The 22,530-nt window shown below is 45.5% G+C and overlaps 1 protein-coding gene across 1 annotated transcript in view; it reads left to right on the top strand.

Moving 5' to 3' along the window:
* GRIN2B (glutamate receptor, ionotropic, N-methyl D-aspartate 2B) overlaps nucleotides 1-22,530 on the top strand; it is a gene marked incomplete at its 5' end in the record, with an annotated part of 116,271 nt that overhangs the window by 23,424 nt on the left and 70,317 nt on the right. Inside the window, one exon of the mRNA XM_010143213.1 lies at nucleotides 16,633-16,747. Coding sequence (XP_010141515.1) covers nucleotides 16,633-16,747 — 115 coding nt within the window. The remainder of the gene's footprint in view (nucleotides 1-16,632; nucleotides 16,748-22,530) is intronic.

Raw genomic sequence — 22,530 nt, 5'->3', positions numbered from 1 at the left:
CTTTCCCTGTAAAATCTATTCCCTTTGAGACTCTTTGCAGGCTGCATTTGGCCTTCTTAGTCTCTGAACTTCCCATCATAGCACCTCTGTTCCTTCCTAGAAATCCAGCTATTCTTGCATGTTTTTTTTCATGTCAGAATAAAATTAGTTGGAGAGGAGCGGGTCATGATGGCAACTTCAGTGTTCCTAATAATTTAATATTTTCTTTCCAAGACACTGTGATAGCCACAATAGCCTTGATTCTGGCTTTCTATAGAGACTCTGAGAAGGATTTTCAGGGATATCAAACGGTGTAATTTTTTTAGACATTAAGAAAGCAGGGTCAAGAATCCCTATTTTGAATGACTGGCTACTTGATGTACCGTGGCAATTGACCCTCTGGAGGCACTGCAGGCCTAGCTAGCCTCTCATGTCTCTTCTCAGCTACCCCATCAGAACTGCTGTGGAAGGACTGAGACTAGGATTGACAGATGACATTTGCAACCTGAGAGGCCAGGGGTGCCCAGAACATTATTCCAGGACCCACACCACCGAGCTACGTCCCTGCACAACCTCCATCATGCAAACTTCCTCTTCAGTCACCAGCTGTTGGTCTTGGTGCCTGTACATGAGATCCAGGAGCCATGAGGTCCCTATCCCAGCTCTCAGCCTGCCCTGTCCTTCCTACCCAGCAGACCCTAAAGAAACATGTAGCATTGCTATACTGGCTCAGGCTGTTTTCTAACACCGCTATCATCCATGGCTGTTTTGTAGCCAGCTGAGGCAGCGTATTTTGGAGTGGGTCAGCCTCCCCTCTTCCACAGGAGCTATTGGAAGAGCTGACTGCAAACAGATTTTCACTGCCCCGATGTGGACTGATGTCAAACAGTGCCCAATGAGAGCTGACAAGCTGACAGACCCGATCCGTCAATGGAGGATGAGGAGAGGGGGAAGAGAACATTTCTTGCACACGCCTTCAAGAGACAGAGAGCAATTTCACAGATGGGCCAGCAAAGCTTTTGTAAGTGATACAAATCTATATTTAACAGCCTAGCCATTTCTGTGAAGGCAGATGCAGGTGCAGGGGATACAGGGATAGGAAAAGTTCAGTGCCAGGCTCAAGGTAGCCCATAGAAGTCCAGCTTCCAGGAGCAGGCTCCTGTTTGATACTGTCTCTGACCAGTAAATAACTGGGGCTGGGCTGTCTGAGCTCAAAAGTAAAAGGTCTCTGAAACCAGACTTTGAACCACAGGAAAGCTGTCTTTGCCTTTTTGACTTGTGCATCCTGTGTTGCAGAGTACTGCTAAAGAGTAATTACAACGGTGAGGTTAGGAAAACAGTATCTGGGGCTGACTCCTTTTATTGGTGCGTGGTTAATTATTGTATGCACAGTGAAAGGCTCTGGGCTGAGAACTCTCCTCTCAGGAGAGCAGAGTCCTTTGGATATTGCCCTCACCTTTGATGAAGTCGAGGATGCAGCTTTGCTGGAGAAGGGGTTTTGTGTTCTTTGGGTAGGGATCACAGTGTTTTCTCAACTAGTGTCTGAATTAGGGCAGAGAGGGAGCTTTCACAGCTTTCACCTGCCCATGGAACGTGGTACCTTGTCCAGGCACTGAATCAGACCACATCTCTTAGTTAGCTATGACCCAAACTTGAACTCATCTGGGCCTACTACCTTGCCCAATATCATCCCTCATATTGGCCTACAGATTGACACTCATCACCTTATTTTGAGCTTTTAAATGGGCCCAGCCTGAATAGAAACATCACTTGGGAGCTCATCTGTTTGAAGCTGGTGCCAGCTGAACAGGCTTACCAGGATCTTCTCAGTACAGATCTGGAAATCAGCACTGAGTTGGACTTGATTTATTGGTTGCTGTCCAAGCAAAGTCCATGTGAAAAAAATAATACTGTGCTCACTCTTTTCCACATTAGCCAGTTTACTACTGAAGTCCTTAACAGGTCATTATTATAATTTCCTTTTTCTTCCTTCAAAATGCAGTTTCAGGTCCCACCAACAGTCCAGGCAGGAGTCTGGGCCAACAGCGGCAATTTTGACCCTGATGCTGAGCTCATGAAGGCATCATTGTGATAGCTTTCTATCAGGCTCCTAGGAAGTTATGTTGCTCAGAAGAGTCCGTTAGCTGCTCTTCCCTCCTCAGGAAAGTTGGCAAAAATTCTACGACCATACATGTTCATTCCCTTTGTCCAAGATAACATGACTAGTGGTGAGAATATCTTAGAAGTGTCCTGGTAGCCTAGGCTTGGGCTCTAATCTCAGTAATCTCAGTAATAAGCAGAGCAGTGCAGATGAATCACTTTGTGGTTCATCAGAGCTGTGGTTGGGCTCTAAAGCATGGGGGTAAGGATTTTACTTCTGCTGTAGCACTGTCGGTGCGGGCTGCTTTATTTTATCAGTGCAGATGATTTAGAGATGAATGGTCAGAGTGCAGAGCACTTTGTGATCTCCTGCTCTGAAAGATATGTGGGAAAACCAAGCTACTGTTGCATTAAAAGTTAAGATACTTCACTGGTGCTATACTAACAACACTAATCCAAAGAGATAGGTTGAAAGCATACAAACCAAGCCCTTTCTGTTTGGTCCATGTCCTTTCCTGGGACAAAACGGGAACTGGCATCTCCTTGCTTCATAACTGATTTGCAGTCTTTTTCTCCTGCTTCCCCCACCCTCACAGCAGCCTGTCCTCATACTACTGATTCATTGTGCAATCAGATGGGTGATAACAGATGCTTCAGGAGAAGGGAATCTTCCTCCACGATTTGCTTAGCCAGTTGTGTGGTTGGAGTAGGAGTCAATTCCTTCCTGCCGTCTGCAGCCTGAAACGACTCATCCATCCCTTACCATCCTAGGGGTACAATTATAAATACTAGCAAGGGTTCACAGAAGTTGCCAGACCTTTTTAAGTTCTGTCTCCAAAATCTGTCTTTGACCACTTCTTATGGCAGCAAAAGGCTTCTAATGAAATACAGCATGCAAAGGGGTATGAAAGGCTGATCGTTCATTTTACCAAGCTGCTTGGCCTCTGAGGGTTACAGAAGAGGGTTAGAAGGCGATATTAACTCATTTTCACAGTATGCTTCATTTCCATTAGCAGAATCTCCACTAATTTTTCACTTGGCTGCAACGTGGTGGCATCTGTCATGTCTTAGAGATAGGTTGGGACATTTGCTATACTGAGTGGGATAGATACATGTGAAAGGGATGTGGCCTTATGTGAACGTGGACCTGGCAACTTTTAGTCAGGCACAGCCCTTCTTTGTGTCTCAGTAGCTGATTTTGCAGTTACCGATTTCCATCTCAATTTCAGTGATTAGGAGTGACATGCTCTTTCTACAGCCATCTGGGGTGTGAAAACAAATACATCTGCATGGTCCAAATCGATCCAGAAAGGTGAAAAGTGACTATCAGAAAAATCATCCCTCTCTGCCTTGCTCCTTCCCGCCCGCCCCAGTTGTCTCATTTGCTGATCCGTATTTCCTCCCACTCTTCAGCTGGGCCAATTTTGGCTCTGTCTGGCAGAGATGGGGGCACCGGGAGTGTCATGACTGGCAGGGAAGGGAGAGAGAAGCGGGGCTGGGGTTTGCGGGGATGAGGTACCCTCGGGGGCTGGTCAGGTGATGGCTCCCAAACCCCAGCCCCTCCCAGGCCCCCCTCCAAGCCCATTTCTGGGATCCTGACTGACTTTGGCAGTTGGCTGCCGATGCAAGGAGGGTTTCCATGGCAATGTACCAGTACTGCTCGCTCCCTCCTCACACTATGCCTTCCTTTCCCTCCCTCTCCCTCTCCTCATCCCCCTCCTCAGCTCTCCTGTTTCTCAAGCCTGTTGCCATGGAAAAGTCATAATCCACAAAGAATTTCAGACTCCCACCCCCCCACTCCCCCATTGGGATTTGTGTGTGTGTGTGTGTGTGTGTGTGTGTGTGTGTGTGTGTGTGTTAAAAGTTTGCTTTACAGTTGTGGGTAGGGGTGGCTCCATCTGTCTCTCTTTGAAACCTGTCCCTGGGCAAGAGAGGAGTCTCTGTCTTGGATTCAGAGGTCCTCATGGGGGAAGGGTGGTTGGGAGCTGCAGCGGGGAGCTCTAGCTGATGGGCACTCTGGCAGGGTTATGGCTTTGAGAAGTGCTTATGTGACACTGGAGGTTATGAGCAGTTTTTTGAAGGGACTGTGTTGTTTGGAGTCTGGAGTCTGAATCAGTGACAGTTAAGTGCTCAAGACAAGTTGGAGAAAAAGGAGGAGTGAGAGATTTCTGAAAGGTGCCTCCTCTGGAGGCTGCTTTTTCTGAAGTGATCATTGTGACTGCTGCCAACAGAGTTAAGTGCTCAAGACAAGTTGGAGAAAAAGGAGTGAGAGATTTCTGAAAGGTGCCTCCTCTGGAGGCTGCTTTTTCTGAAGTGATCATTGTGACTGCTGCCAACAGAAAAGGGTGCAGATAACTCATACGCTGTTACAATATGTGCACAGCAAGAGCTGTGGAAATGATGCAGACGAAGCTACTGAGTGAGACCAGAACTAGAGCCCACATTATTCCACCTGGTGCTCATGCTAATTCCCAAGCTTCCAGGGTATGTCCACACTCTATCGGGTCTTGTGTGTGAGATTTGTGGGTTGCATTTTAGTTTGTTAACTTAAGGACCAATTAAAGGTGAAATCAGTCGAGTTTCTGCTCAGATTAAAGAAACTTGCCTAGGTATCTCTGAAGAGCACTGGAGTACTCTAATAGCTTTGCTGCCCTGAGTAGCAGAGCTGGTTGTACTGGGGGCAGCTGTGGTGTGATAATAGATGTGGGAATTGACTCTCTGCTGTACACTCCACAGAAATGTTCTGGTCTCACTCCCAGCACACTTGCTCTTTCAATCTGTGCTGTGTTCAGCTCTCCTGCAGTGGGTGCTGTGGCCTGGAATCCTCAAATGTGTGTTGAAAAAGGTATATCTAGGTCCAAGGAGCCCTGGAAGTCTCCTGAAAATACTCTTGGGAGATTTCCCACTCTGACTGTTCAGGAGGGAGAAGGGAAAGGATTCAGACAATATATCACAAATTTGGACCTTGCACTTATTTCAGACCTCTTGAGAGTCTTTTATTGGACACGATGTTAGCATCGTGCCTGAGGGTTCTTTAAAGTGACCTTTTCCCAGACGAAGCAGGGGAGTAATTCAAGATTAAATGCAGCTCTAGAGTAAAATGGCACATTTACTTCACTGGAGATGCAGCCACATGGGCTGAAGTTGACTGTCTCTCTCTTTTCTTGTTCAGGAAACATTGCAGATGCATGTTTTATTTCTTTTTTATGTAGACAACTACATTCAGGCAGCCTGACCTACGCATTGTGGTAACCTCTCCCCATTGTCTCTGTGTACCAAGCATCTGAGTCACTTGCTGCTTGCCTGGCCTCCGATGCCGTAATAGTCACAGAGTCTAAATTGGGCATGTTGAGTAGGAGATGGAGTATAACCTGGAGACTTCTCAGGCTGCTGGGAAAATTATTGATATACAAAACCATAAAGTCAGAGTGCTGGGACATTGTAGCTCTTCTTTTACATGAATTCCTGGAAGGTGACTGCCACAGACTGTCCTGCAGAAAGCAAAAAGCCTCATCTGTCAGCAGTGTTCTACCTCTTTTCTTGTCGATACACCTTTACTTAGTTCTAAACAAAAGTATTTTCTTCAGTCCCATGCCTTGGGTTGTTTGTCTCCTTCTGTCTTCCACCACTTTTCTGACACTGCTTGGGAAGAAGCCTGAGTTGCAATGCCACGTTGAGCAACTATCAGATGGGGTGGACCCCATCTGTATGTTTCACAGAGGCACCTGAACATCCAGCAGCAGAGAAAAAAATATTCGGTTACTACCTATTGGGTCTAGGAATCTGTGGACCAGAAGGCAAATACTTCATGTCTTTTTGCACCTTCCAGGACGCAGGAATCAATCCCAGATGGTTTTCCCGAGCACTGTGTGTGAATGTAGAAGTGCACCGACCCTATCAGCAGACACAGTCACCCTCTTTGTGTTCAGCAAGACCTTGCATAGCCACAGGCTTCACTCTCTTTCACCAAAAGGAGAGAGAGGGCATATAACTTTATTTAACAGAGCCTGGACTACAAACTACATCACAAAACACTCTACAAAGTTAATAATACAAGGCACAAGTCGGATGTGATATAAATGATGTAAATGTGTGAACTCTGAGTAGGACTTTGGCTCTGTTCCCAGCCGTGTTCAAAATGTACCCATGATATTTCTACCTCCCATATTGGGAACCCACTAGAGACAAGCAGAAAAGATTTAGGCTGAGTTTATTATACATATTTATCATTCATTTCAGAATAGCATCTTCCTCCCACACTGATCCATCCTCACGGCACTACATATGCACCCAGCTCAAAGCAGGAGACTTCACACTCTGACTTTTGGGGCAAGAGCTGAGAACGGTGAGATGCTCAAAGCTTTCAGTGTGTGTTGGGAAACCCAAAATAGATGGTGCAAGGGAATATGGCCCCTGTAGCTATGCAGTCAGAGTTAATGAAAGGGGTTTGCAAGCTGTCAAGTCATGGGACTTCGGGGCAGGAAGGAGGTGTGCCTGAGTGTAGGAACCCAGGCAAAAGACTGAAAGGAGAGCCTTGGTATTTCTTTCCCTTTCATATCTTCCCAGTTTTTGAAAAAAGGGATGATGTCAATGGAAGAAGAGCACAGAGGGGTTATGGCTGTGACAGGGAGGGGATAAGCAAAGGCTAGGGCCTGAGGATTTGCAGAACAATTTTTGACTTGGGGCCTGGGGTCCAGGGAGAACATGAACGGGGGCATGTTGGCTTTCAGAATGTTTTTGGCCCACAGAAGGACCACAGAAAGTGCCAGAGGTCATGTGGTCGAGCTGGCTGCAGTGGAGGCAGTGGTGCCCCAGCAGTGGCTGCATTGGAAGTGCTGATGAAGGTGGCAATAGGAGAGCCAGTGGGAAGGACGGCAAAGATGGCAGTTTGGGTGGAGAAGCAGTGGCATAGGGAAGGGACCTGGTGGTGAGTACTGATTGCAGCAAGTGTTAGAGTACTGTTTGGAGTGCTAACTGCAAGTGAAGACAAGGGTGGCTAATTACAGACGTGATTGTGAAGAGGAAGAGGAGGCAGGCTTGAGGAGGAGTGGTGAGGTCTGTGATTATGGCACTTTGCAATGAAGAAGCTGCTGCTCAGTGTGGTGCTACAAGGGTTTCAGCTCTGATATTAACTGAAGCTGTGTTCTCCACATGTGCCAGCTTGTGGCTTGCTTGCTTCTCCTTCTATCTCACTCTTCACTTTCTTTGCTACTGCAGCATTTTCTCTATTTGCATGAAGCATGGAGACAAATGTGTTAATGGTTTCATGCAGAAAAAAAAAAAAAAAAAAAAAAAAAAAAAAAAAAAAAAAAAAAAAAAAAAAAGAAAACAGAAATCTTAAATTAGACATTACCCCACTGGTGATGCATCCTGTTCCTCTTGTCAAATAATGCTTGTTGGAAGGTCTTAGGAAGAATGAGGTTTTCCTAATGCTGTGAGGAAAAAACATCACAAGGAAGTTTAAAAGGGAGGGGGAACAACAAAAACTAAAAAAAGAACCCTAATTGTTCCGAGACCTTCCTCAGCCCAAGGAAGGGTTAATGCTTTAAATGCAATGTAATTTCAGCGGCACTAAAGAACAAGTTTCCATGGAAACATCAACCCACGGAGAGAGAGAAAGAGGGAGAAGGGAGAGGAAGCATCAGCTGAGAGGGATCGGCTCCTCTGGCAAAGGAGGAGCAGCCTCCAGACCCCCACACAGTTACTGACAAGAGTGATTATTTGTTTGTTTGAATCGATTCCCCCTTGGAGTTGTGATAGGGAAGAAAGTGTCATCTTGGCCAACCCCATACAGACCCAGGAAAATCCAGTCACACTTTTTGGACCAAGTCTTCTTGTAGGCAATGACCCTACTACTTTGAGCACTGTAAATTCACTGCCCTTGTAAATGAGTGAATGCTTTCAACACTTGATAAAAGCTGAATAACTCCCCAATCACTTGTGGTTTCTTGATGGGTCAAAAAAATTAAGTTAGTCTGCTGTTTCAGGGATTGTAATAAAGGGATATGTTTCAATTTCTCCAGCCAGTTTAGACTTGTCTGGCTTCTGGCAGAGGTGAGAGGGACCTTTCTGGCAGGTTTAAGTGGTTTTCCACTAGCAAGGAAGTTCTGAAAGTTCTAGAGGAAAATTGATTTGCTCACCTGCTTGCTGGTCTTTAATCCTAGGACAGAAACTGGATTGAGCTCTGGGTAAACACTGAGATGCCCTGATGGTTGACTCCCAGCACACCAGACACCTTCAGAAGACCAGAGGGCTGTTGACATGCACATCTACTTGGCCAGTAGTTTTAAGCTGTAGACCGCAGCCATGTGGGTCCATGGGAGAGTTCAAAGGGATGTGCAAAAAATTATTAAGTGAGGCTGTTGTCAGTGGGATTAAATTCACTGTATGGGGACAGTAGTTCAACTGGAATATTTTTTATGGTTCTGCAAATTGACAGAGCTTGAAAAACATCATCCTGGGTGAAAAATCACTGTGAAGAGCCTCATTTGACTTCTGTTCTGTGACCGCTTGTCCTATCAATGTTTGTCTAACTGTGCCATAAGTCAGATAAACAGATCTGAAGGACATTGCTTAACCTTTCAGTATTTGCATGTTCCTAGTGGTATGGCTTCCATCAGTGACCTGTTAGGTGGATGCCAAGACATAATTATGACCCATTCTCAGCTGTTCTGACAAATGTAATTTTCTGTGCTTTTACTGCCCCATGTAAGCAGATTTTTAATCCTTTCAAATGGGAGAAATACCTCGAAGATGAGTTGTACTTTGGAGAAAAGTGATATGTTATCTGTTCCTAATGAATAAGGAAGGATGGAAAGACTCAGCAATAAAAAATAATGCTTTAAAAAAGTAATCAGCAAGAATTTATTAACTCGGTAAAGCTTTGCAGCTTGATCCAATTTTGGGCTGAACATTTAGTTTTTATCCAGTCACCATAACAATTTTGACCTGAAAGCCATTTTTCTATTACTTAAAGGTTTGGTGAGTCAGTTCAGAGGTATATTTGTTTTTATCAAAGCTTTTTGGATAAAAAAAACCTTTCTGAGAATAGACTGATTTCCTATGAGATTTATAGATATTTCCAGCTTTAACCAGAGTATGCTCTAAAAACACTTTTCCTTGTTTCTGTTTTATCTCCAGTGAGGCCAGAAGGTGTAGAGGTATATTTTCAAGATACTTAGGACTGCGTGATTTTTTCAAGCAAAAAAGTTAATTTTGGAAGAAAAGCTGTAAATCAAACATTTGGGGTTTAAAATGGAATATTTTGACATGAAAATCCTATTTTCTGTCTATTGTGATTAGGAGCATGGGAATTTTATATTTCTGTTTCTCCTTCATGAAACTTGGGTGGACTAAATTTCCAGTGATGTCCCTTCCCCTGTTGAGGTGATGCTGTTCCCTATGGGACTCTCTCAGAGGGGCACTTTACAGATGTATTTTAATTTGGGCTTTTGTCCATAAAAGAAAGGGCAGAAAGTGTCATGCAACAGACTGGACTGCGTGGAGCATGACCATGCCAGAAACTTCGTTTTCTGTCTAATGTCATTACAGTTTTCAGATCTTATGATTGTCTTTCTTTCAGACAAAATGTTGACCTCCTTGTGAGAAAATGCTCTTGCCAAGTTCTTAATCCCCCTTTCCTATTTAAAAAGTGGTTTTGATAGGTAATTTTTGCCTGGCTCTGGCATTTGCGAAAATAGGTCAGTCAGGATGTGTGTGAGAAAAGTTTGGCTTTGGTCAGGTTTTCAAGATACTGCTGTGACCAACATAGCAGATGGGGCAAAATTAAGATTTATCCTGCCCTTTTTTCCATAAACAGGTCATCTCATCCTAATGTATACCTGTATTTCCTGCAAGTGACCTACCTCTCACAGTCTGGCAGCACCCTGTCAAAGGGAGTGTAAAATGCCACTGGACCTGAATGGCAGCACCCTTCCCCCTTTCTGTCAAAGGCAATGGCTTCATAGGACGAAAAGCAAATGGGAGATCAGGCCCTAGACAGTAATAAGTACATGGAGGAAAGAGTTGTTGTGGAAACTCTGAAGCTCACTGAAGCAGCTGGACAGCCTTTCACCTAGATGTCATTACTGTCATTTCTGCCCTGGGTTAGAGCTGACCCCATGTTCCCCATTGGTGGGTAGTTCATGGACCCTGCACAACGAGTCCTTCCTCTGTCTACTTATTCTGTCTGTGCTGCAAAACCCTGTAATGTGGTGCTTGAGTTTCCTCTTACAATTTCGGGAAGCAGACTGGGGACTGCGCGGATGATTGTGAAAAGTGAGCTTCACTTCTCATTCTCAGGAACGGTCCCATCTCATTAGGATCAAGCAATGCGTGTGGGAAAGCAGCCCTGCCATTGCTCTGACTCCCTACGTACTCTAAGGATAGATATATCCTCAGTCCCCAGGAACTGTCAGCTCAGAGTCTTTCTGAAATGACAAATTCATGGTAGATAAATAGAAGAAATGAGAATAAAATGGAAGTACTGTTTTTTTATGATTAAGAGAGGGAGTGATGCAAAAGATTCATCCTTTTACTGTATATAGAAACTGTCACTTGGAAGTCTCAGCACAACACGTATATTGTTTTCAAAACAACTTTGCTGAATAGGATGGAGAAACAGAAAGGACAGATCAGTAGAAATTTATCTTCCACCAGAAATGGATATTTCACAGGTCAGGATCAAACACCAAGAAAATTCATCTTTCCAGAGGTGAGGGGACAGAATCTCAGTAGATCAAACAGTATCACTTCATATATGTCAGCTGAATATCACTCATTTATTCCAGCCCAGTGTCTGCCCTCTTGCCTTTTGAAAAAAGGGTGGACAGCAGAGAGAAACCAAATTAGTCCCTTTTATCTCTGTTATCTCCTAGCCTGAGGGATATTCCCTAATCTAGATGCTCTCCTAACCTCTTTGCATGATGAAAACAATCTTGAGCTCTGAGCTTTTCTCTAAGCCTGCTGGTCAGGTTGGTTCCCAGTAGTATAAAACGGTTGTAGCCTGGACAGACTTTCTGGTGCAGGATGCTCACACAACTGGGAATTTTCTTGGTGCATTTTCTACACTTGCTTTCTTGCAGTGCATCTCATTGGATTCAGTGGTAACACTAACAGTGAGAGGGAAAGGAGCAAATGAAGAAGAGTGAGATACTGTTCCTTTAAGATTTAATCTTCCTAGTCAATGGTTGCTTCTAATTTTTTCCTATCTTGTTTTGGTTTCCTTCTTCATGATAGCAGAAAGAGCAGAATCCATACCCCTTGTTGCATAAAAGCAGCTGCACTTGTGCCGTTTGCATGGAATCCTTGTACTGTAAATTGCACCTGACACTGGACAGATGTTACACAGACGTGGCCAGATGTGCCCGCCTTTCACAACTCCACAAGCCACCGGCACTGCAGCATTGGGAGGCAGTGCAGGAGGCTGGGGCAGTGCAGGCCAGTGAGCAATGGAAGAGCCTCTGAAAGGTGCAGCCAGGGTCAGTACCAGCCATTGGGAAGTTTGACTGAAGGCCGTGTGGAGCCTGATCTCACCTTTTTGAGGTGAACAATTGGGTTTGATGTCCCGTGGAGACTGCCTTATCTCAAGAGACCTCATGCATTTGCAGCTGGGATCTGGATAGCTGGTCTGTATGTATTGGCTGTCCTCTGAGGCAGAGGCAGCTACTGAAGTTTTGAACAATGGTATGGAAAAAAAAAATCTGTATACTTTTAAGCTTTTCTCGGGTTTGGAGAATGGAGGTTTAAATCAGAAGTTGAAGTGATGAGCTGCAATTATCAGGACAAAAGAGAAAACTGCAACAACTCAGATGAGAGCAGGAGCTACTAACAGCATAGTTAGTGCTGATTAAATCTTTATTTGTCACTCACTTGCAACTTGAAGGTCAGAACTCCCATCTGTAGATAAATACACTGGTCCCAAAGTCCCTTTTTCCTGTCCTCTGAGTCCACTCATCCATCCTTCTCTCTGTCCATCCTCATCCAGGAGCAGGCTTGTGGGGCAGGCAGGATCTGCCGCAGGTCAGGACTGAAGCACTCTGCCAAGGCTGTTTGCATCAACCCAGGCTGGATAGGTCTTGCTGGTGCTGAGCGAGGGAACATGGTTTAGAGCTGGGGACACTCATACTGAAATTCAGTAATGCACTTGTCTTTGCTCTTTTCTGGGCATGAAGCGTGTCTGGGCAGGCAGCTATACCTGTCCCTGGTACCTCTGGCTGGTGGGTTTTTAATGCTGTCTCTAGGGGAAAGACAAAGACTATTTCAACATGTAGATTCTATGAGATAAAGAACTTTCACTGGCTTCACCTCACATTTGGCCTCCATTTCACATTACGGTGAGTTTCAAAAGAGACTAAAGGTGGTCTGCATCCCCATCCCTTTATCCTACATTACGCTGCACCTGCCTTTTACCCTGCAAATCCTCTCTGGCATATGTATCCTACAGCCTTCCCCCCCCGCCCCCATCATACCCTGGTTTTCCCTGCTGAGATGACTCCCCAATGCTGACAGTGGAGAGGCTGTTTTATTTATATGGCCTGTCTTATTCAGGGAAGCGGTCGATGTTAGGATAATCATGCCATTTCAGACAGACTGCTTGTCTCTGGAGTGTAACAAGCACTGACAGGGCACAGGGGAGTGTGTGTGTGCGTGCACACAAGTGAGGTGGGGAGTGTGATGGACTGAACCAAGGCAACGTCCAAATTTGCCCACCCAATCAGCAGGTTCAGGAAGAGCTGATTCCCAGCAAGGCACCGGAGGCAGAAGTAGGAGTGGTCTCTGGGGCAGAGAAGAATTCAGTTAAGACCCTCCCTGTCTCCCCCAAAGCTCTCTCCATCTGCCACATTTACCTCTCCAGGCTTTCTCAATCACTAGCTGAAACCGTTTAAAATGTCATCATCTCTTTGCTGGTCCTCAGCTGGACATCTGATGTGGTTTTAATGCTCTATTTCCTATGCCAACCAGCTTTTGAAACACTCTCCATTAACATTCAGGGCTGACAGCCTCGTGTCTAGGGTGGGTGATGTTACCTAGTGGTCAGAGCACAGGATGAGGAGTTGGGTCCCCAGGAGACTGATTTGCTTTGTGCCCAAGGACATGTCCCTTCCTTCCTTGTTTCAGTCTGCTGATCTGTACCATGGGGTTTACAACATCAGCCTATTTCCACAGTGTTGTGTGTGTTTTGCTCCCACATGGCTGAGTTTGGGCATTGTGGCTGGGGCATCTCCCCCCCGCATGGGAAGAGACCGAACCAACATCAGCCTATTTCCACAGTGTTGTGTGTGTTTTGCTCCCACATGGCTGAGTTTGGGCATTGTGGCTGCTGCATCTCCACCAGGCTAGGGAAGAGCTCAACCCTTCTGTGCTTGCATTGAGCAGTTTCGGAAATGCCCACATAAGCAAAATGCTTTGCTGAACAGTGTTTCTAGCAAATTAAATTAAATTGCCTGTGTCTGCCCCCCACCCTATGGCCCCTTTCTCTTTCTCTCTCCATCTTGGAGTCCAAAACATGCAGAGAATCGTGGATTAAGTCCTTTACAGGCACAGTTTCATTTTGGGTTACCTAACCTGCACGCACAGCCGGCTGCCCTCCGGTGTAGGCGTGTCAGGCGGACTCTCAGCCCCCTGGTTGCCTGTCTGGGGACTGGAGTGTGTGTAGGCTGTAGGAAGGAAACAAATTCCCCTGGTCAGAACAGGCAGCAGTAGTGCTGGCGTACCAGGGCAGCGCTGCTGCCGAAGGGGGTGACTTGCTGCGGTAGTGATGGAGGGCAGAGCCACTCAAGTGTGGCTGCCTTGCAGCATGCTGCTGACTTGGTCTGCCAGGGAGTCCTTCAAGCCCTGATGCTTTGTCACACAGACGTCCCCTTGTTCAGCACACCGGAGCAAGCATCACAGCTCCCTGTGTGCTGCTCTCACCCTGCATCCCCGTGTAGGTGACGCAACGCAGCAAGCCACAGGAGTGCAGGGAAAGCTGGGGGGAGGGGAGGGGGGGAGCTGCTGCTTCTGCACTCCTCCTGCAAACTTGTATAAACATGTTGCTAATGGGTTTGAGAGAAAACCCTCTGAAGAGTTATCGTGACAAATTTGGAGACTAACTTCTGTCATTAAGGTGCGAAGCGAAGGATTTTAGTGCCACTTTAAGTGTAAATCTCAAGGCAGCTCCAAGGACTGGAGTCACTGATAATACCTCCTTGATTATTAGTGGTTCTTATCTTTCTAGTGGAAAATGAACTGAAATGACACCCTCTTGTGTCATACCTGTTGCTGATTTCTGTAATCTCTTCTTATCAGGCTGTGCAAGGGAGATTCCCATAGTGGCATCGTTCTTGGATGGGAGGAGAAAAAGAGCTGAGAACTGTTTAATATTGCTGGTTGCTTAATTATATGTTGGCATTGCTTTCTAATGACTGACATATAAAACTGCAACTCCCATCAGGCTAATATCATCCTCATCCTCTTGTAGCCTTGTTTTGTCTTTACTCTGGTGGCTAGGATAGAGAAGTCATGAAATGGGTGTAGCTGTAATCTTGGTCTGCTGGAAGGTCTTTCCCACCACCAAGCCTTACACGGGTCTGGTATGCTGTGCATACCCAGTGATGGTTTGTGCCTGGCATTCCTCAGCACCAAAGCAATGCCAGTGGCTGGGAAAGAAATGCCAGCAAGTGTGGTCCTGACGTGGGACATGTTACACCATTACAATTGCATGGCTAAGATTTTTCATGTGGCTGATGTTTCGGGGTCCCCTCAGTGTTTGGGGCTAGAATAGGTCCAGTGTTTGGAAAGCAATGAATAGTCTGCCTTTGAAAATAATTTGTTGCAAATGTTTTATGCTGGGCTCCCTTATGGCTGTTTCCTGTACTGTTCATGTCCCCTGAAGGTCGCAACATGGAGCAGGTAAGGAATTTCCTTCAGAAGTAAACATAATTGCTGATTGCACTGAGGAATTAGTAGATGAGTTTAGTTGATTAATGGAGTTAGGACAAAAAAGGCTGAGAAAAGGAAGAAGATAAAATCATGACCTGCTTTTTTTGTTTGTTTGAAGAAGTTTCCCTCTTACCAATCCTTTAATTAAATTAGAAGGGAGTTATCTGTGTGCAGATAGTGGGAAAGTGTGAACCCACTAAAAGAACAGATTTTTTTCCCCCCTATTTTTCTTGAAACTGGTTCAAATTGAGTTCAGAAGGGACAAAAGGAAGCTGAATATCAGGAAATGTTTCCTGGCGTCATGGTGTAATAGAGCAGAAGAGCCTCTCATGTCTGTAATGGAAATGTTGCTTGTGTAGTTTAGAGGAGAACCAGGCAAAGCACGGGAGGGCAGAGTCCTGGGATTACCTCTGCAGGCAGCTTGGTCACCTCTGCCTCTCACAGTGATGTGATGCTACTGGTGCAAGAGCAGGTGTGTAGAGGCAAGAATTTACTTCATGCAACAGGATTGTAAATTGAAGTGAAATATATGAACAGGGGAAATTGTCAGCGTGCCATGGAGATGTCGTATAAACTACTGAACTGTGAAATGCGTATTTGCTTCCCCCTCTTCCCCATAGCGTCATTCTGGGTGTTCTGACAGTTAAGAAAACAATAGACCTGTTTCTCATTTACAGCAACACCACTTTAACATGCTCTCACAATGCAGCAAGGCCTTGAAATGAGTGTAGCTGTGATCTCCGTCCACTTAAAGTTCTTCCTCACTGCCAGACCTGAGTGAGGAAGCCTTAGGATAAATAAGATTGAAGACTGAACTGTTTAATAGTCCATTTGTACATCTGACATGAGATGCCCCAAGGTGGGGGGGTGCCTTGTGCAGAAGTGATGCGGCCTTCCCGGACAAAGTGAATCATTAACGTTGGCTGCGTCGATTTGCAGGGCTGATCACCCTTTAGTTTGCTCTTGCCGAGAATAAGACATGACTGTCCCTAGGGAAAAGGATTTGCATCATCTCCACATCAAAGGACTTGGGCCATCTCAACATCCACTCATGTCCTTATTCGTAAGCTGCTTCAGATGATTTCTTTGGGCCCTGCGAGGCATGCTGGCTCACAGGTGCGCTGCTCCTTTGCTCTCTGCAGCTTCCCTTATCATTGCCTCGATGTTTGGGCTGGGGGGAGGCTGTCTCCACTGCTTCATCTGTAGGCCGTTGCTGTCCTCAAATGACACGTAAAATCCCCTCTGGAGAGTGAGCAAATTGTAGGCTGGGGAGAGTATTTACACAGCTAATTGCTGTGGTCTCTCTGCCCTTTATGGTAAGTAGAAATCAAGGACTGTGCCTACACCTGCATGTGACTCTTAGGTGTGCTTTCAGGAATTCATTAAGAGAGGAACATGGGACATGCTTCCCTATCCCAGTCACAAAATGGTGATAATTGCCTCGTCTTGCCTGATTGTCCCAGCTCCTGGAGTAATTGTCCCGTTTTCTCCCACCCTTTTCCTCTTAGATTTGCTGTTGTTTGCACGGTGCCTCTACCATCCCAGTGAAAGCTGCTGGTGAGAGGCAGGCTCTCGTTTTGGGTTTGGTTCCCAAGCATTAACGTTCTCCTTGCTCTTTTCTGTCTCCTGCAGGTACCTGATCAATGTCACCTTTGAAGGCAGGAATTTGTCTTTCAGTGAAGACGGATACCAGATGCATCCCAAGTTGGTGATCATTCTTCTGACCAAGGAGAGGAAGTGGGAGAGGGTAGGACATGTTTGGTAATTCTCAAACTCCATAAGGGAGAAGGACGAAGGAAGGCTCCAGGCGAATAATCAGTCCCATCTTTCTGTACTTCTTATCAAGGGCTGGCAATTTCCTCCGTGCATCCTGGACCTGTCTCCTATCCTGGTATCTCCTATACCCAGGCTGCTGTCTTCTCCATGCAGGATGCTGTTACATTCTTCCATTAGCGTGCATAAAAAATTCAGTATCTTCCCTTCTGCAACCTCCGCACTAAGTTTTCCTGCCTTTCAGAGAAGAGACCTCCTCTGTGCCACGGGTTTCAGTGGCAGAGACCTAAACTATTTCCCTGTGTGGCTTGGAGGCAGTGAAGTTCTTTGTGCTAAACGACTGTGACTGAGCTACAGCCACACTTAGTAATCTATGCCAGTGCAAACTGGGCTTGATATATCTGTCCAGTGTCATTTGCAATGGGATGGTACATTAAGTAGGATGTGTACGTGATATCACATCACGTTGTTCCAATGTCCAAATTTGCATATTTCTGAATAATTTGCATGTAACCCAAAGCACCATTTTAGAAATGGTGTGGATTTCTGTATTAGTGCAAAGCTTTGGTTCATTTCACCTCCCACATAAATGTCCGTGGTCCTGGCTCAGAACAAACACTACTAAAGGGTTTGAACTGAAGTAGAGGGGGTAGTTTGTGGGCTAAGAAAATAAGACATAAAAAAGTGATGCAGATGGGAAGTTAGAGTGAAAGCAAGGAGAATTCAGCAGAGCACTCAGTAGATAGAAAGCATTGCTTAGTTTGGATGTGATCATGTGTATGGCTTAGAAAAATGCCCCTTTGCCCAACAGGCACAGAAAGCCTTCTCTCTTTGGCTGCTTGTTCTCTGCGTGTACTTGCAAGTGGCCTGCATGGCCAAAGCCAGGAAGAAATTTGTGGGGAAATGAGGCTGAAATAGGGAGCTGTCAGGAGAAGTGCACTCAGGAGAGGGCTGGAGGGACAGCTTTGGAAGGGAGCAGAAAAGCCATTGCATTAGTGCCTTGCAGGCATTAACATCTCCCAGTAGTTGCAGGAGTTTGGGAGGAGGGTGAAAGGCCTCAGCTTGTATATGGTTTCCAGAAAGACCCATCTACTTCATGGTCTTGTCACTGTGCAAACCAAATTAAAGCGTAAGGTCTAGGAGAGTCAGCAGGGATCTCAGTGGGAGAAGACAGTGAGGAAACATACGGCATGACATCAGGATATTTGGACAATTCTTGCACATGTTTGGAGACAGGCTGGCTGCACGTTGCAAAGGCAGCAAGGCTTGGGCTGCAGAGTCCTCACGTCAGCCTCTGTCCATCACAAAACTTCACTAAAACCCACCAGGCAAAGTCCAGGAGGATTTGTTCTTTGCTGACACCAAATATGTTCTCACAGAGGAAAATTCTTGTCAGAGCAGGAAAATGAGGCAGTAGCATCATGAATCCAGCTAGGGACTATTAGCAGGGCCGGCTGTGGGGAATCTGTTGCTGGAATGCTTTGCAGGCTCTGGGGAGGCACAGCTAGATGCAGTCCTGTTTTTATCCTGCTGGTTACATGCGTTACCCTGTTGCACCTCAGTGAGGGCTTGGGGGCTTCCATGAGTAGTAAGAGGGTTTGTTCAGTCTCTGAGAGCATATTCATGGACTCTCAGATGAACTAGACAATTAGTGGAAGGGATGCTGGTGAGATGGAATGTTGGGGTTAGACCTGAGACCTGCCTGAGCCTTGCTGTCTGTGGGGACTACTTGGTATCCATTAAACTAGAACGGTTCTTCATGTCATGGGAGCTGGGGCTGGACTGAAATGGTATTAGTGGTGTAAAAAGCCCATAGTGCTTTCTGAACACGAATGTTTTGTCTTAAACTGGATGTCTCACTCAGTGGAAAGATCAATTGTAATCGAACTCTGAGCTGTTTGAATTTTACACTGCCATGTTTTTCTTGGAAAATGCAGAAGTCATCTCGAACATGTTCTGATCATAGAAAAATACCTTTCATACCTGGAACCTCACACTCTTTAAAAAAAATTTTCTCAATTCAGCAGAAATGCAAACATTAAAATATAAGGGTGAAACAGAGCTTGCTCTTTGTGGCAAAGTTCTCAATTTTGTTCTGTTTGCAAAGAGTCAGGCAAAGCAGAGTGCTGGCCCTTAACAGCAGCTCCCAGGCAATGAGACAATACAAGCTATAAATTATTCATATATTATTACCATACAATCCCAATACCTTGTAAGTGCTTTGCAGTGTAGAATCATCCAAACTCTCACTACTTTTTGCTGTATTAGCAAGGTGCTTTGTCCTGGCAGCTCCTAGGAAATACATAGAAGAAACTGCGCAAAATGCGGGAGAGTTTCCAAGTCAAACACTCAGGTAGTAGGAGATGAGAGATGAAAGGCTGCGTGGGAAACACTGATTCAGTCCACTTGTGTGCATTCACTATAGCTCAGTCTTTGATTACATTGCTGCACACTTTTATCCATAATCAGACGGTGTGCCTGGAAGGAACATCAAGAGGTCATTTAGTCCCTCTCTGTGCCCAAGGGAGGGATCAACTAGACTGAAATTATTCGTGACAGATGTTTGTCTCACCTGTTCTGAGACTCGTTCGATGCTAGAAACTCCATGGAATCCTGAGGCAATCTTTTCCATGGCTTCTTTCTCCTTACCCTGGAAAGTTTTTCTAATATCTAACCTAGATTTCCCTCATTGCAGTTTAAGCCCATTACTACTTGGCATCTCCCCAGTGGACACAGAGAATTGCTTATTCTCTTCCTCTTTTTATCTTCCCTATGTACATTTGAAGGCTTCTATCATGTTGTCTCCCAGATGTCTATGCTGTAGATTAAACAAGAATTTGTTCAGTCTCTCTCTCTGGTAGGTCATGTTTTCTAGTCTTCTGAGCATTTTTATTAGGCTCCTCTGGATTTAGCGACACAGTTTGCTGCTCTGTACAGCTTGGTGGCAAAAAGATGGCAAATAGATTGTAAGCAGTGTGTCTCATGGAGAGTATATATATATATAAATAAATATTTTAATACAGGTGTGAAGCCTTCCATTTTCTGAGCAGCAAAGATGCAGACAATGACTGAACAGTTTCAGGGTTTCAGGTCAGTGAAATTTTTTTACATTCTGAGTTTTCATCCCAATTTGGGAAGAAATATCTTCAAAACCTCACCAGTTATTTCAGAACAGAAATTCATTTTTCAGAAGAGCTGCAGCCGTCCCCAGATTCTGAGGATGATAAATCTCCTGTGTCCTTCAGACAGACTGAAGCCTTGTAGGGCTGATAATCATGAAAGTACAGGTAAAGCAACCACTTTCTGGAAAGGGGCAGTAATGTGAGCTCTTCTGGAGCCACAAGAAACAATTCCTCTTGTGATAAGCAAATGTGCTGCATTTCATTCATTTTGATCTCTGCTCCTTAGGGGCAAAAAGCTGCTTGACTTCCCTCACTACCTTTTAATTAGCTAGTTAATAGAGCTCTTTGCTTCACTGGCCAGAGAGCTTAGGTGTGTTTTGGGTGCCTAGATGCTGCCCCTGTTGTACACAGATGGAGGTGATGAAGGAGTCCACCCTTATGTCCTCAATGCAGCGATGAGCTGGGGCCAGGGGTCTCGCAAGGTGAGCCAGAGGACTGGTGCTACACTACATTTTGTGTCTGTGGGTTGTCAGGTTTTGTGTGGGAAGAGTTTACACTCAGACTTTTTCTGTTCTGATTGCCTTTCTCCTCTGCTCTCCTATAATTCCACACATGATGAGGACTTATTTCTGGGTTGATGATCCATTTGTGAAAACTGGCAAGTGCTGCTCTCCAGCTCTTGCTCACATCCACCTTCCCTGCTGAGGCAGGGCACAGCAGTCTTGTCTCATTAGCTCCCAGCTCCTCTTTGTCTGCTGCCTCACTTTCCCCCAGCAAACCTGGGGATCACGCAAATGTTACTACCTCTTTAGGATTCTACCCCTTTAATTTCCGTAATTTCTAGTGAGTTTTGTATCAATTCTATCATTAGGCTATTCTCAGCCTCTCCCTTTAGCTGTTGCTTCTTTGCCTCTTCCCTTAGGTGTGTCACTGGGGAATTCAGAGCACCTTTCCATGCGGCTTATGACAGCAACCTCTTGTGCCACCCCACAGAGCCCATTTTTGCAGGCTTGCTGGGGCGCATCTTACCACGTGTGCTCTAATAACTCCTGCTCCTGGCTGGCTGAGCAAAGCCCCAGGTGCTGGGTTTGGTCAAGGTGCAACTACAAGCCATCTTCAAGGGGGACAGATGGGAAACTTATGCTGAAAGTCATTCTTCCTGCTGCACGTGCTAATCCTCTGGCCCTATCAACCCTCACTCCCTTCAGCAGATAAAACGTTTGCCTGCTGCTGCTCCTGTAATTATCAATGTTTGACTTCTGAACTCTTGAAAATCAATTAGCAGCATCTGTTCTGCTTCCTCTAGCCATCGGTGTGGCCATGATTACAAATTCATGGACAGGCTGCTTTTAGCCTCTTCCCCTACACTGTTGCACACATTAGTGCTCCCTGGGAATGGGGCCATTTGCTGTGACATGCTGTCAGCTGCCTCAGTGACTGTAGTCTTCCAGTACTCCCTAATGCTGAAATAGGGTGAAAAATGGTCTCACTACTTTCTGCCACATGGGCTTTTTCCAGACATGTGTTCAGCCTTGACCGTAGTCCACATAAGGCGAGTTAGTTAACTTGTATGATACTGTCCCCTCCTTGGGTGCCGCATTGGCCTTTTCAGCCATCAGCGTGCTTGCAGTAAGCATGAGTAAAGCCCTTCCCAAATCTTCGTCCACGAAGCCAAGCCATGATGATGATGACCGTCCCCTGCTTGGGACAGAGCAGTGTCATGCCCATCTGTGCTTGAGAAAGTTTCCCTCAGGATGTGGGAAAGAGCTGCAGAAAGGAAAGAAGGATTTAGGGGGGAAAAAAAGGAAAAATAAGGTTTGTTTTATCTGAAAAAAGGAGAAGGGGAGCAAGATAAGTCTTCAGACATCCGAATCATTGTTGAAAAAAGGACATTGTAGTCAGTTGCTTTTCATGTCCACAGTAAGCAGAAAGATGAAATCTTGCTAAATTCTCAAGCAGAAAGATTTTGGTTAGGTATGTAGGGAGCTCTCTAATTGTTAGCATGGTGAGACATGGTGAGGCTCATCTGCTGGAGGACACAGAAAAATACCCAATAGTGCAGGGTTTAAATCAGTTTTGTCCTGTCTCAGAGATGGTGGATGCAGTAAGAGATCTCTTGTGGTTCTCTGCCAGCCTACATTTCTGTGATTAGATGAACAAGAAGATCCTGAAGAGCTTCTCATAAGAGACCTCTTATTTGATAGGAAAGAAAAACTGGGTTATGGATAAGCTGATCAGCAAAAACCTCAAGCCTGGTCCAGTGAGGATGTAATTTTTGCAAGCTTCTACCATGTACCTTTTGTATGAGCAGGCAGTTGGCTCATGAAGGCTATTGTGGATGGCTGCAAACGAAAGCCCTTATGAAGGCACTTATCGCCTCCTGCAGTCTGCAGCTTTGGAGAGCTGTTGAACACTGCAGAGATGCTGAAAAGACTGTAGCTTCTGTTAATGATGCAGCCTTCAGGCCTGGTCTGAAGTCTTTCTGTGCATTAGAAGAAATATTCACTGTCATTCCTTTGTGTGCTTCAATGTCCCAGTGGCAGAAATAACAGGAGAGAGGAGAAGAGGACTGAAAAGCTGATCAGTATTCTTGGCTTTTACTAAGGGTCTGCGTGCTACTGGCTGCTCCATGAAG

This window comes from Buceros rhinoceros, unplaced genomic scaffold, assembly GCF_000710305.1.
Source record: "Buceros rhinoceros silvestris isolate BGI_N320 unplaced genomic scaffold, ASM71030v1 scaffold9719, whole genome shotgun sequence".
Lineage (NCBI taxonomy): Eukaryota > Metazoa > Chordata > Aves > Bucerotiformes > Bucerotidae > Buceros > Buceros rhinoceros.
The sequence above is the reverse complement of the archived record's forward strand: the minus strand, read 5'-3'. Positions and strand labels throughout refer to the sequence as shown.